This window comes from Paraphaeosphaeria sporulosa (assembly GCF_001642045.1).
Source record: "Paraphaeosphaeria sporulosa strain AP3s5-JAC2a unplaced genomic scaffold CC84scaffold_7, whole genome shotgun sequence".
Lineage (NCBI taxonomy): Eukaryota > Fungi > Ascomycota > Dothideomycetes > Pleosporales > Didymosphaeriaceae > Paraphaeosphaeria > Paraphaeosphaeria sporulosa.
In genome coordinates this window covers 1,983,953-1,996,710 of record NW_017253366.1, presented here as the reverse complement: position 1 = coordinate 1,996,710, position 12,758 = coordinate 1,983,953, and the positions used below count along the sequence as shown (strand labels likewise).

General features: G+C 52.5%; 4 protein-coding genes across 4 annotated transcripts; 3 read left to right on the top strand and 1 right to left on the bottom strand.

Annotated features, from left to right (window-relative positions):
- The first annotated feature begins 321 nt into the window (after window positions 1-321).
- On the top strand, window positions 322-2,496 carry CC84DRAFT_889097 (major facilitator superfamily transporter). The gene is made up of 3 exons (XM_018187805.1): window positions 322-796; window positions 846-1,630; window positions 1,677-2,496. The coding sequence occupies exons 1-3, from the start codon at window positions 618-620 to the stop codon at window positions 2,174-2,176; spliced, it is 1,464 nt and encodes a 487-aa protein (XP_018034512.1). The 5' UTR covers window positions 322-617; the 3' UTR covers window positions 2,177-2,496.
- A 1,213-nt stretch (window positions 2,497-3,709) lies between these two features.
- On the top strand, window positions 3,710-5,563 carry CC84DRAFT_1150081 (aminopeptidase Y precursor). Its single transcript, XM_018176690.1, has 3 exons — window positions 3,710-4,052; window positions 4,102-5,246; window positions 5,298-5,563. The coding sequence occupies exons 1-3, from the start codon at window positions 3,794-3,796 to the stop codon at window positions 5,421-5,423; spliced, it is 1,530 nt and encodes a 509-aa protein (XP_018034511.1). The 5' UTR covers window positions 3,710-3,793; the 3' UTR covers window positions 5,424-5,563.
- A 407-nt stretch (window positions 5,564-5,970) lies between these two features.
- On the top strand, window positions 5,971-7,172 carry CC84DRAFT_1197629 (uncharacterized protein). The gene is made up of 2 exons (XM_018181533.1): window positions 5,971-6,668; window positions 6,762-7,172. The coding sequence occupies exons 1-2, from the start codon at window positions 6,374-6,376 to the stop codon at window positions 6,929-6,931; spliced, it is 465 nt and encodes a 154-aa protein (XP_018034510.1). The 5' UTR covers window positions 5,971-6,373; the 3' UTR covers window positions 6,932-7,172.
- A 2,273-nt stretch (window positions 7,173-9,445) lies between these two features.
- CC84DRAFT_1197628 (uncharacterized protein) lies at window positions 9,446-10,849 on the bottom strand. Its single transcript, XM_018181532.1, has 3 exons — window positions 10,379-10,849; window positions 10,079-10,330; window positions 9,446-10,029 (listed from the first exon to the last, which is right to left on the bottom strand). The coding sequence occupies exons 1-3, from the start codon at window positions 10,499-10,501 to the stop codon at window positions 9,709-9,711; spliced, it is 696 nt and encodes a 231-aa protein (XP_018034509.1). The 5' UTR covers window positions 10,502-10,849; the 3' UTR covers window positions 9,446-9,708.
- Window positions 10,850-12,758: the final 1,909 nt, after the last annotated feature.

The window sequence follows — 12,758 nt, the reverse complement described above, 5'->3', positions numbered from 1 at the left end:
CATCATATATCCGCAGCCGTACCTAGGTACCATCTGGAGTTACCATGTGCACGGGAGGAACAACACCTGACTGATGCAGACAGACGCTTCAGCATCCCATGTTATCCCACGAGAAGGAAGAAAGTACTGAAGCCCTTGGCATAGTACCGTAGGAACTTGTGGTGATGGATTATAGTTCCAGATCTTGTGAGGGAATTCCAGCCCTCAAAGTGAGGTTTTTCGATTGGATCGCATGCAGATCGGCTAAGCAAGCGCAAAAGCAAACCAACAGAAGAAGACTTCGCAAACTCGAAGCTCGATCAGGATGGAGATGGAGTGTGGACAACGAGACAGCCAAACAAGGTGTTCGTCGTAAGACTCGGCTATCCGCGGGAGGAGATGTCTTTCATTGGCTAGAAAATTTGTGGTTGGCTGCGTTCTCTAGCCCGGAATGGTGCGCTAATGCAACTAAAAGTCACTTACTGAAGGCGACATGCAGGGCGCGACGGGGGCCGCCCCTCTAAAAAATGATTCTCGACATTTCGATACATACTTCTCCACTCCTACCATAATCTTCTTGTTGCTTTCAGGTTTCTTTGACTTGATTAGCGTGATCAGTGAAGCAGACGACAGACGCCATGACCGTTGACGAGCAGCAGCCGTTGCTCGCGTCCATCCCGGAAACTCTGCAGGATGGCATCAAGCACACAGGCGTCATACTAGACTTCGAGGAGGGTGACATTGAGAACCCCAGAGAATGGCCGGTGGCATATAAGTGGGCAATGGTGTCACTTCTTGCTTTCACAGCATTTACAGTGTGAGTATTTTCGTTATCAAATTTAGTGTCAGCTGCTGATAACTTACAGAACATTTACTTGTATCTCCGTCGTGCCTGTAGCAAACACCATCGTCGACGAGTTATCTAACCATACAGCGGGGCCGTCAGTTTCGGCCCTCTTGGTGACAATTTGGGAGTTGGGAGAAGCCACCGGCCCGTTCTTGATTGCACCTCTCAGTGAGATCTACGGAAGGTACCCGGTCATGAACGCATGCAATATACTCTTCATTTCTGCATCGCTCCTGGCTGCAGTCAGTGAAAGTACCGCATTGTTCATTGGCGCCCGAGCTTTGACTGGAGCCGCTGTTGCGACCAACGTTCTCGGGCCTGCTATCATTGGGGACATCTTCGACAACGAAAAACGAGGCTCCGCCATGAGTCTCCTCATGTTGGCTCCCCTTCTAGGAGGTGCAATCGGGCCTGCGTGTGGAGGCATTATCGCGCAAACACTCGGGTGGCGCACCGTATTACTCATTGCGACTGCTTTGGCGCTGACGTGCGAAATCGCGTTTGTGACGTGCTTTCGCGAAACGTACAAGATGGTCATCTTGAAGCGCAAAGTCATGCATATTCAAGAAGAAGCCAACCAGGAAATTTCTGGAGCTACTAAAGATGAAGCCGGACATAGACTCTGGTACGCGATCAAACGGCCATTTACCGTCCTCTTCGGATCTAGTGTGCTTCTCGCGATGTCGCTATTTGGATCAGTCCTGTTCAGTTACTTCTACGTTTTAAGTACGACGCTGCCTGGCATTCTTGAAGATCGATATGGATTCTCGCCATCTCAAATCGGCTCGTCATTTCTTTGTTTCAGTAAGAACCCTCATTTTGTATACAAATTTAGACTGACATGTAGCAGGCGTCGGCTCGTTCGTCAGTGTTTTGGTGTGTAACTCGAGCCTGGATCGCATCTATATTCGGCTTCGGGACAGGAGCTCCTCAAAAAAGGGTCGCCCAGAGTATCGCTTGCCGTTAGCGATCACTGGCGGAATTCTCCTGCCATTTACGGTGCTCGCGTATGGTTGGATTGCGCAACTACAATTGCCTGCAGCGCTCCTTCTGCTCTCTGTGGGCTTAATGGGCTCCACACTGCTCATGACCATGGTTCCGCTCTCCGCATATGTAGTTGATGCGTGTGGGCTGTATTCTGCTTCAGCACTGACCGGCGTCATCGTAACAAGATGTTTAATGGGGACTTTCCTACCGTTAGCGGCCGGCCCGCTGGCCGAAGAGCTTGGATACGGGCTGGCTTTTACATTGTTGAGTTTGCTAAGTCTGGCGCTCGCACCGATCCCAATGTTGGTTTTCAGGTATGGGGAGAGATGGCGGCAGCGGTCAGAGTTCACGAGAGACGCTTGAACAAGGACACCTGAGAGGGACTCGAAATAACCTGCAATGACTGATGACACCAAGAAGTGCGAATGTTTGAAAACGAATCGGTTCTGGAAATAATGTCTAAATGCCACGTTAGATATGACTACGCTCAACGTGACGAAATCGGTTCCCTTATCTATATATCGACTCCCTTGATTTGTCCTGCCTAACAAGGCTGACGGGGCGAACACAAGTTACCTGCGGCCACGGATTGCCTTTGTGATCTTTGTGTAACACCTGACGAAATCAATTCCTCAATAGCCCCCAAATTTTCTGTATGTAAAACCTTCCACCAAAACGCCAGCTGCAGGTTGGACCAAAAGTTTTGGCAGCGCGTTGCTGCCTCGTGGGGTGATACATCATTTTCAAAACTGCATCCAGGCCTTACACCCGTCCCACAATGTCATCCAACGGGTGTTAGCTCTCGCCCTCTGCTTCTGCTTTTAGCAGTATGCTGAGCTCATTCATTGGCTCCATACTCAACGGTCTGATCACCGGATAGATTTCCTGGTTGTCAGTGATTCCATCCTGGCCGCTGGGCTTTACGACTTCTATCTTACCGCCAAGGCTGGAACAATCTCCGATTCTGTGGACGAAGCCCAATACCAAAGCATTAACTTCAACATGTATGGCCCGGAAAGAGCCGCAGCGGAGGCTGTTCGTTCAGGGGTAGATGGCGAAGACGCGCGAGTGGACTATGAAATGAACGTCGCGCAGCAAAACGTCGAGAACAACTACCACCCGCTGTCACTGCGCATTTCTATCAACAAAAAGAACAGCATCCTTGGGCGCGGTATCTCTCGTGTCTTCTTCAAGCAGCCCGCACGCGCCGTTACAGCGTTCGGCTGGCTGGGCTGGACTTCGAGTGCTGTCTACATACCAATGACCAATGTCGTAGTCGATATGGGCGGACTGCTTTGCACTTCACTGTGCAATTCGACGGCATTGTCATAATTCTATTCCGCGGAACGATTTCACGATTGACGGCCGTGACAATGCCCAGGTATGCCCGGAAGCAGCGCGATCGCGCACACACCTGCTCGAACCCATGCGCAGGGATTCCCTCATACTATTTCGTTGACCCCATGATTATTTGCACAAGCTCGTTCAAATGGTGGGAGAACAGTGGTATGAAGTGGACTCCCGATGGTCGTTGGTTGGGATATGGCTGTGGTGGGGCTCTTCCAGAGACGGCAAATGGAAAGAGGCTTTTGTGCATCCCCGTGACCCCGCCTTTAGTATTACAGCGCAAATAGTATGCTCGCATAACTCTTTCTATTCCAGATGGCCGTTCTTCGACATCGCGTGGTTGTGCACGACTCGAGCTCTCGAGGCAACTGCTCCTGGCACCTCACAATGTTCCCGCGCTGTGCTGATCAGGTTGTTGCATTGCCATCTAAAAGGCACTTTAGTTGTTTCGTGCACATGCAAGTTTTAACCATCTGGTTTGTGATGCCTTATCGCGCTGGCGTTGCTTCATGACCCATCCGAGCCAGGCTAGCGTTTCAACCGGCCCGCCACTAGGAGTCATTCGACCCAGCCCCCAGCCTCACTGCTATCTCGTCGCCCATCGCGCTGCCTGCATCGTCCATCATCACAAATATGCGGGCATCCATCTCTTCGCTGGGCGTCCTCGCGGCAGGCGCGTCGGCGCTCCAGATTCCCCTGCTCTCTTCCTCGAAACAGGCGCCCATCCAGCCTGCCGGTGATTATCATGGAGAGAAGCCGCTGGTCAACTCATCAGCGCTACAAGACCTCATCAGTGGGGACAAGTTGTTTGCACGTGCGAAGAAGCTGTACGAGATCGCAAAGCTGGGTGAGGAAGAGTACAACCACCCAACCCGAGTGATTGGTAGTGCTGGTAGATTTCCCACGTGCCCTGTTGTCGTACCGAGCTAACCGGATTGCAGGACATGATGGCACGCTCTCGTATATATACGAAACCATTCTAGCTCTGGGACACTACTACGACATCTCGAACCAGTCCTTCCCTGCTGTTTCTGGGAATATTTTCGAGTCTCGCCTTGTCCTGGGCAATGAGGTGCCAAAATCAGCGTCGCCGTTCGGTTTGACGCCCCCAACAAAGAACAGGGAGCCTGTACATGGCACTGTGATCCTCGTTGAGAACGAGGGCTGTCAGCTGGGCGACTTTCCAAGCTCGGTGAAGGGCAACATCGCCTTCATCAAGCGCGGTACATGCCCTTTCGGAACTAAATCCGAGCATGCAGGTGTAAAGGGTGCGGCCGCAGTGGTCGTCTATGACTTAGGAAGCAAGGACGGTATTGGAGGAACCCTCGGCACCCCGTCACCAAACCACGTCGCGACTTTTGGTATTGGCAGCGAAGATGCGAAGCCCATCCTCAAAAAGCTCAAGAACAAGAAATACGTCGATGCGATTGCGTACATCGATGCCGAGGTTAAGCAGATTGCAACCACGAACATCATTGCACAGACTACGTTCGGTGATCCAGAAAACTGCGTCATGCTCGGCGCACACAGCGACAGTGTCGCTGAAGGCCCTGGAATCAACGATGACGGCTCCGGCTCTATCAGTCTGCTGGAAGTTGCAAGTCAGCTCACCAAGTTCAATGTATCTAATTGTGTCCGCTTTGGCTGGTGGGCAGGCGAAGAAGAAGGCCTCCTCGGCTCCGACTACTACGTGGCTTCGTTGCCCAAAGAGGAAAACCAGAAAATCCGCCTCTTTATGGATTACGACATGATGGCCAGTCCAAACTTCGCGTACCAGATCTACAATGCGACTAATGCAGCTAACCCCAACGGTTCCGAAGAATTGAGGGATCTGTACATCGACTGGTATAAGGATCATGGACTCAATTACACGTTTATTCCATTTGATGGTCGCAGCGATTACGATGGCTTCATTCGTCACGGTATTCCTGGTGGAGGCATCGCCACAGGGGCCGAAGGCGTCAAGACCAAAGAAGAGGCTGAGCAATTTGGAGGTAAGGCGGGCGACTGGTACGACCCGTGCTATCATCAGCTGTGTGATGATTTGAGCAATGTGAATGTCACTGCTTGGGTTGTAAATACCAAGGTATGTTTTTGACTTGCGAACGCTTCTGGAATCCACGTTGATTGCGAACAGCTCATCGCCCACTCGGTGGCGACATACGCCCGCTCGTTCGAGGGCTTCCCGGAGCGCACGGATTCTGTTGCGGCGATCGAGTACACGGAGGGTGTTAAGTATCATGGTTCGAAGTTGTTCATCTAGGTGCACATTTTGTGTCACTTCTCGATACATATTCGTTGGCATCGAAGATTGCATAGCGGGGGATAAAGAGCAAGGATGTATACATAAATGTACAGCAATTAACACAACCTTTCTACAACAATAAGTCAAACGTTTCCCTCGGACTACCACCGTCGCGCGTTGTCGCTACGCTTTTGTCAGACCTCGGACGACTGAATTGGTTCTTCATCGGAGATAAACTGAATTTGAAGAAACGATCCACGTCCTGACTACCCACAACATTCAGGATGCGATCTTCTCGATGGGTTCGTTGATTCCGCCATTTTCGCTCTCCCAAACCATTACATTGTCTTAATCATCCTGTGCTCAACAATTGCGATATTACAGCGCAACAGTTGCGCCGCTCGTGTTGTGAGACATTGACGTGCAAGATGAGGGTCGTGCCTCGTCCAATAAAGTGATGATTGACACCGCCATCCTGCCAACACGTGATCAATCTATTCGAAGAGTTAGCTAACTAATGACCAGCCTCCTCACCCTGCCAATGACGGAATGCGGCGGTGCATCAGCCCCATACTGCAACGAAGATCGTCGCTGAACACTCTGCCTTTCCCTGCATCCAACATCATTGCACCGCCGCTGGGACGAATCGTCGCCGATTCCGTGTCGCACGAGGCACAGTATCCACCTCCAAATGGGGCAATGACATACCTCGTGTGATACGTTGTGCGATATTAGAAAGGGCATAGGATGCGTATATGCAGACCGTGCTCGCCTGGAGGCCTGAAAAGGATCTATTGATTTGCGTGCCAGCCACCAACAGAAACATATTTATCTCGAGCTTCATCGCACGAATAACGCCTATAACGATTTCGCGATCCATCACATCTATATCATTTCCGATAAAGTCTCAATACATATCCCGGCGCCACTTTGACTCCTATACAACCAGTTGACCGACTTCCATCACGATGCTTCTCTCAACAATCCTCTTCAACGCTTTCGCGACTCTTACATCAGCGCTCCCAACGACCCTCTCAGAACGAGCTGGCGGCCCATCAACAAAGCCTATACCGGACACATGCAAACTGAGCGATCCGCACGAGCAAACTGCCTCTGCGCCTTCTGATTTCATCCCGGCACCCTCCGTCAAATCTGTTGAGCTGTACGCCGCATACTACCCCTCACCCTCTTCCAACACAACACAAATGGCGCAACAATGTCTCGAACAATGCTATGGTTATGGCACTAGCATCGAATGCAAGGGTACGATACTCCCCGGTATCGAATCGATATGTCTTAGACAGAGACATTGTCGTACATGAACCCAACTTTGTAGCTTAGCTGATTGGACTATAGGCGCATTCTGGGCCGAAAATATGGTCGTGCCGCCAGGATACTACGGTAGCCCGGGTGGCCAACTAGAGACGGCGTGTGTCTTTTATACGAGGGCATTGACGGAGGCGGATTTCGAAGAGGCACCTGAGGGACAAGGTACGGGTGCCTATGCGCGGAACATCGCCTGTTAGGAAGGATGTTGCATGGTTCGAGGAATTTACATCATAGGCTGTCGCGGTGGAAGCGGGTTGGAAAGCATGGGAAGGCGACGGCACGCATTGCGCAATCGAACGTTCTTAGGAACAGATGGATGAGTGTGACATGGTCGCGGAGCGGAGGGGTAATGTATGACGAAGACAATGTGGGAACGCCGTCGATGATGTCGGGCAACGAGTAATGACTATTCGAGCGATTAGCGACTTGTATTTGGAGTGAATCAGCAGCCTCCACGTTACCTCATTCGTATTCGTATCCTTCTCCGTCACGGTGTTGTTCGCGCCCATCGTGCACATCGGGCTATCGGCCATGTTGCCAATATCTATTGCTAATCTGTATCCCACCAACAGGTATAGGGAGTGTCAGTAGATACATACCCGCGCGGGCAGCCATCGATGTTTTAACGGTGTGGCCCCAAATTACAAGATTACAGGACTCAGTTTGCCACCCATCGAATCTCCGTTGGGTGAATCAGCCCCCACCTAGTCCCTCGAATCTTACACGAGTCTTGAAGACATACCCAGGTACACATGCATGACGCAACACGCACCGACCGTCCCTCGTCCTCCTACACTTCATTTCCCGAGGGGGCGGTACAGGATTCCGCGAGTTTTATTCAGGCCTATTTTTGCCATGCGGCTCTGCGTTAAGGTGCTGATGCGTGGCATGGAAGGACTGGGGCCTCGCCCTGCACAGCACACCGACAACGTCGGTCTTCTCCACACAGACTCACTGCGCAAATGCCGGCCCGTGATTGCATTTACACCTGTAACGGCAAGCGAAGTGGCGGCGAAGTTGCATGCTTGTCCTCCACCGCAACTTCCTAAGTTCTCAAAATAACAAAATGAGGCACTATGCACGCTGCGAGGCTTTCCCCTATCCGCCATTGTCCAATCCGCGGTGTTCAGATGCATCATGTTTTTCTTGTTCAAACCTACCGTTCAGCTGGCACCCAAAAGGCTTGAAGGCTGGACGCTAATTTTAGCATCATTTTCTAGGTGGTGGCACGTGCGCTCACCTCGACGCGAGCGCACGAGTCAAGCTTTTGAGCCTCCACTTACACAACCGTACTCTCTGTCCTTTCCGGGGTTGACAGCTTGTTTTGGTATCGTGGAGGACCGGCGTTCGACGTTTCTTTTTCACAGGGCTGCACTAATGCATTAGCCGATTGATACCACGGGCTACTGAGTTGCGGTCGCAAGACGCGAACACGAACGGTCTTTCGGAAGGTGAACCAAAGCCTTTCGGTAGGCGACCGGAGCCTGGTGAAGCAGGTTGGGCGCTGGAAAGTATAGCAGGGGTTGTTCTACCAGCCTACTATAGTACAGTGCATTTTTCCTACACGCCGGCAATAACTAGCCTAGCTAGGTACACCACGTCCTCTCGCAACACTCCTCCACTACGTCGAATGGCCCAGAGTCCGGACACTGTCTTAGAAAACCCTCGTATACGCGCTTCTACAGCCCACCACATAACCTCAGATTGTCAATCCCGCGTATCTGACAACATCTCACGACATTGCGCTCGGGATTACCCGCGGTAGCTGCGCCCTGAATGCACATGCGACCCTCCATATTCCGACAGTACCTTGAATAGATCGCCAGCATCGACTAAACCGGAATCGTTACCATAGCGGCAAGGCTAAGCTTTTCGGACCCTAGCAGTCTGTGCGCGGCAGAGTGCAGCCGTCAGCTGTCGACGCATCAGGTACAGATAGGCGCTGGAACTGGGGCTTGCAGGGTCCATCCCCATGCGTGATCAACAGGACGGGTGTAGCCGACCCCATTTTGTGATCGGTGTTCGGTGTACCGTGTAGCTAACTGATACAACCCACATGGTGTGTGTCCCAGTCCGGCGACTACGGTATGCCTCTTGCCCCGTGCCTGATTTGATGCGCCCTTCACATCGCTAACGCGCGTCATTCTACCAAGGTAGTCGGCCTTAGCCGCTAGACTACTTAGCTGCAAATAGCAGCAAAGACTACGCTACATGCCGCTATAGCGGCCCATCGCAACCAACTTTGTTTCAAAGGTTCCTGGTAGGGACCTCCGTAGGCTACTCTATGTCCAAGAAGTAGTCGGTCCCAGTCCATCCGCTTGTGCTAAAACAGCAACTGATAGTCGCACAAACCGTACTGTATGTAGGTTATCGTAGCTCACAATGATGCCGCCGTAACCGGTACCCGGGAAATTGCCCAGGGTCAGCCACCGTGGCAGCGCCCGGTATGCGGGGACGGTTTTGGGGGTCCGGTATCCCGGGGCTACAACGCTCGTTACTGTGATAGGCTGTCTCATTGGATCGTCACAGCCGTTGCTGATGCCATCCTGGTGGACTAGAAGGCCCTCAGAGCGCATAGAAGGGTGTTCAAGGTACCGGGCTTGAGTCGTCGGTTGCAAGGGGCCCGAGCTGATGGGCATCAGCTGAGCCCGATTGGGCTGGGGGCTATCATCTTATTCCCAGACACTGGCAAAGGTACAGTGTGACTAATTAGGTGTTGCATTAGAAGCTATGTGCTTCCATAGGATCGTGAATCTAGGTGGATCGTCATATCTAAGTTGAAAGTCCGCTGCTCTACAGCGTTCATTGGCACCTGCTGCCAATTGAAGGGATCAAAGCCCATCATCCTGCAGAACCTTCCCACGCTGAATCATGACCATTAAAAATGAGAAAAAGAACGTAGTTGAAACTCTTTAACGCCTACAGCGCCCGGCTAAGATGAAGAATACAAGCAGACAAACATGTTCAACCCAACCTACGGATTTTCGTTTTTGACTGCAACCCCCTTGAAGTCGCCATGTATTATCTCCAGAAGTTTCCGAAGCGTCTCTGGGTTACTGCTTCTCCGTCTGGATAGTTTGCCCTCCTCTTCGTCGCCGTCGGCATCATCGTCTTGAGTGAGTAGCTCGATGGTCTTACGGAGCTTCTCATACGCGGCGTTGAGCTCTGTATGTGAGGTTTCGAGCTTGCTGTACTTTTCGTTGAGGGCAGCTAATTGGATTTCTAAGTCGCGCGCGTGCTTTTCCTTGCGCTCTCTGAATGCGCGTTGTGCTGCTCGGTTCTGCGCTCGTCTCCTCTACATGGTGTTAGCAAAGCAACCATAGTTTCATGCGTAGAAGTCTTACCCCTGAAGTCGTGTGCTGTCGTTCTGTGGGCGCGGAGAGTTGACCCATTTGCTGGGACATCTGAGTGTGGGAGTAAACTGGCTCGACACTCGGAGGTGGTCGTGGACTGCAGTACGGGCTATCGTGATCGGAACTAAACTCGGGTGGTGTCATGGGAATTTGGTAATTGCCGAAGTGCATTGCTTCGCCAGCGATCTGAGGATAATATTCTTGTGGAAGAGCGCCGGGGAACTGGTCGTAGGTAGAAGAGACCTTGCGATCATGAGACTTGAGGTTACGACGCATTGCTAGGGTACTCACAGGCGACCCACTAAGGCTGGGAACTTTTGACAGATCCGGTGGCAGCTCGAATATGGTCGTCTGATGAGGTGGCATGGAATAGTTGCCTTGCGACCACCATGCATCATAAGACTGAGAATCCATTGCTGTTACGGAGAATGATGATGATTGATGAAGACGTTGCTGCACGCTGATGACGCGTGAAGGCGATTGCACTTGACAAGGCTGAAGTTGTTTGTTGCTGAGCTAAGGAACGGATTGCACAAAACAATGGTCGAGGTAGTAGTCGAGGGCGTATGGATCGGATTGGAGATGCTTATGTGTAGAGACGAGCTTACACCATCGAGGGCAGGCTGAGGGTCTTATAGAAGGGTAGTACTACAACGCTCTCGGAATCGAGCTGTGAGCTACTGGAGATGAACGGGCCCGCAGGACAGGGGTTGCTCAAGACCACGGACCCTGGCATGTTCGTGCATGGCTGCTCTGCGAGCGGCACAATGGCGTGGTGTCTAGTGTTTTTTTGACAACATGGCTGTCCGGTGGTCTGGGCGCGGGAGGAAACAAGCCTTTTAGTGTTGTTATTCTTGACCTCGAGTGGCCGGCAGCGTTGCACCGTGAGCAGGGGTCTGCGTGAAAGCGTGCGCTACGCCTCTTCGGGTCTGTGATAACTCCCGATGGTCATTGGCTGTTTTCTGACCCCAGCTGCAACAACTGCCATGAGCGGCCACGAGCACCGGGCGGCCGTTCGGTTAGTCAGGTGTGCAGCAGTGTAGTCAGGCCCCTGGCTGATGGGGTGTGGTTGGGTTTACAGAACGCGATGGGCTTCCAGAACGCATACCGGTACAGTACGAGCGGCAGTATCTTCCCGCGCGAACTGGCGTCTGTACCGCAGCGGACCTTGCCGGAGCTCGTGGTGCTTAATCAGTTCACGGACGACGTGTGGCTGCTGCGTGGCTACATCGTCTTGTCCGCGTCCACCTTGCACTTGAGCTGTCCGGCATCACTTTATGCACCGAGGCAAGAAGCGTTGTTCGGCACCGAGTTAATGACAATCGGTCTTCCTTGAATGGAAATCCCACCCGCACCCTTGGATGGTTCACAATATTGACTGGAGGTTCACACAGGGCCGAACTTCGGTGTCTCGGTCCTGAGCGAGGCGTGAGGCGCACTAACCGCAGGAGCTGCAAGTGTGGCAGGCAGTCACCGACTTTTGGTCGGCTACAAGGGAGACGGGTGGCTGCAACAGAAATAGGAGGGCCTGCTGCTCCGATGCGTCCACAGAGGCGGCGGACAGGGCATGGAACGGACCATTGGTGCGTGCGCAAGAAATGGAATTTGCAGCTCTTCTCGTGACAAGCAGCCTCGTATTCCAGGGTTGACGCACCAGCAGCAGGATGCGACCGTTGAGCATTAAGAACTACCAAATGTGGCGGGCCCACATTGGTGAGCTGCATCGGCCGCTGAGAAGAGCGCGGATCGTCGCGCGATGGGAGGTTTGAGGCGAAGGACCACTGTCCTCATGTCGAGGTTGAGGCTGCCACACGTGGCGATGCCGACGTAAGCCGATCTGCCGATTACGTTCGCCGCCACCGGCATCCTCCCACCAATGCACTCGGTGGTGCATTATCAACCCATCGTCACGAGCCACAAATTATCAAAGGGCAGCTGTCCCAGCGGCGACTCTCAGCCATGAACACACTTCGCAGCGGCCGCCACGTCAGAACGCATACGCGTACCAGAGTCAATCTTCTCCCTAGGCAGGTATTGCTTCACCATCGCCGCATCTCGTCCAAGGCGCTGCCAATACACGATGTCACAGCCGTTTGCGCTCGTTGATAAGGCCTTGACGAACACGACTATCTGTCGATACGCGCAGGTCGGCGTAACGGACCTAGGAACCGAGTAGACCAAGCACCAACTGTATCACAGTATTTACTAGCGGTCCGTCATCGATCTCGCACATGACTGCACTGCTGCCTCAACGCGGCAATAATCTTTTCTGGCAGATTACCCGCAGTCGACGGGTCGCATGTATGCGACGAGACGCCTCTTGTCGAATATACCATTGGTGGCTTCTCTCACGATGTGCCATACATATCTTCCACCAATCTCGCGCTTTTGCTATTATCGAGGCGTTGAGGCTAGGCTAGCCCACAAAGAGCCGTGACATTGACCTCATTCGCGTAGACGCAGACCCTTGCTCGTATGGCGTCTTCTGCATCAATTTGCTAATTCTCGCCTTGGTCCTCGCCCACGACCCTGCATCGAACAAACCCCGCGAAAAGCCAAATGTTACACATCCCCGCTGCTGACACACTTGTCTTTGCTGCATCGTAAGGGTCTGTACCTTCGATAGTCCAATGGAGGGACGACTCCATCTTCAGGCTAATCGACATCTCGC

Excerpts from the sequence above, each read along its gene's own strand:
- CC84DRAFT_1197628 (XM_018181532.1), bottom strand. The coding sequence starts at position 10,501 with ATGGATTCTCAGTCTTATGATGCATGGTGGTCGCAAGGCAACTATTCC. Across the intron at positions 10,331-10,378 it reads CCAGCCTTAGTGGGTCGCCT|GTCTCTTCTACCTACGACCA; the intron begins GTGAGTACCCTA and ends CATGATCGCAAG. Across the intron at positions 10,030-10,078 it reads GACAGCACACGACTTCAGGG|AGGAGACGAGCGCAGAACCG; the intron begins GTAAGACTTCTA and ends AACACCATGTAG.
- CC84DRAFT_1150081 (XM_018176690.1), top strand. The coding sequence starts at position 3,794 with ATGCGGGCATCCATCTCTTCGCTGGGCGTCCTCGCGGCAGGCGCGTCG. Across the intron at positions 4,053-4,101 it reads CCGAGTGATTGGTAGTGCTG|GACATGATGGCACGCTCTCG; the intron begins GTAGATTTCCCA and ends ACCGGATTGCAG. Across the intron at positions 5,247-5,297 it reads CTTGGGTTGTAAATACCAAG|CTCATCGCCCACTCGGTGGC; the intron begins GTATGTTTTTGA and ends GATTGCGAACAG.
- CC84DRAFT_1197629 (XM_018181533.1), top strand. The coding sequence starts at position 6,374 with ATGCTTCTCTCAACAATCCTCTTCAACGCTTTCGCGACTCTTACATCA. Across the intron at positions 6,669-6,761 it reads CACTAGCATCGAATGCAAGG|GCGCATTCTGGGCCGAAAAT; the intron begins GTACGATACTCC and ends ATTGGACTATAG.
- CC84DRAFT_889097 (XM_018187805.1), top strand. The coding sequence starts at position 618 with ATGACCGTTGACGAGCAGCAGCCGTTGCTCGCGTCCATCCCGGAAACT. Across the intron at positions 797-845 it reads GCTTTCACAGCATTTACAGT|AACATTTACTTGTATCTCCG; the intron begins GTGAGTATTTTC and ends GATAACTTACAG. Across the intron at positions 1,631-1,676 it reads CTCGTCATTTCTTTGTTTCA|GCGTCGGCTCGTTCGTCAGT; the intron begins GTAAGAACCCTC and ends GACATGTAGCAG.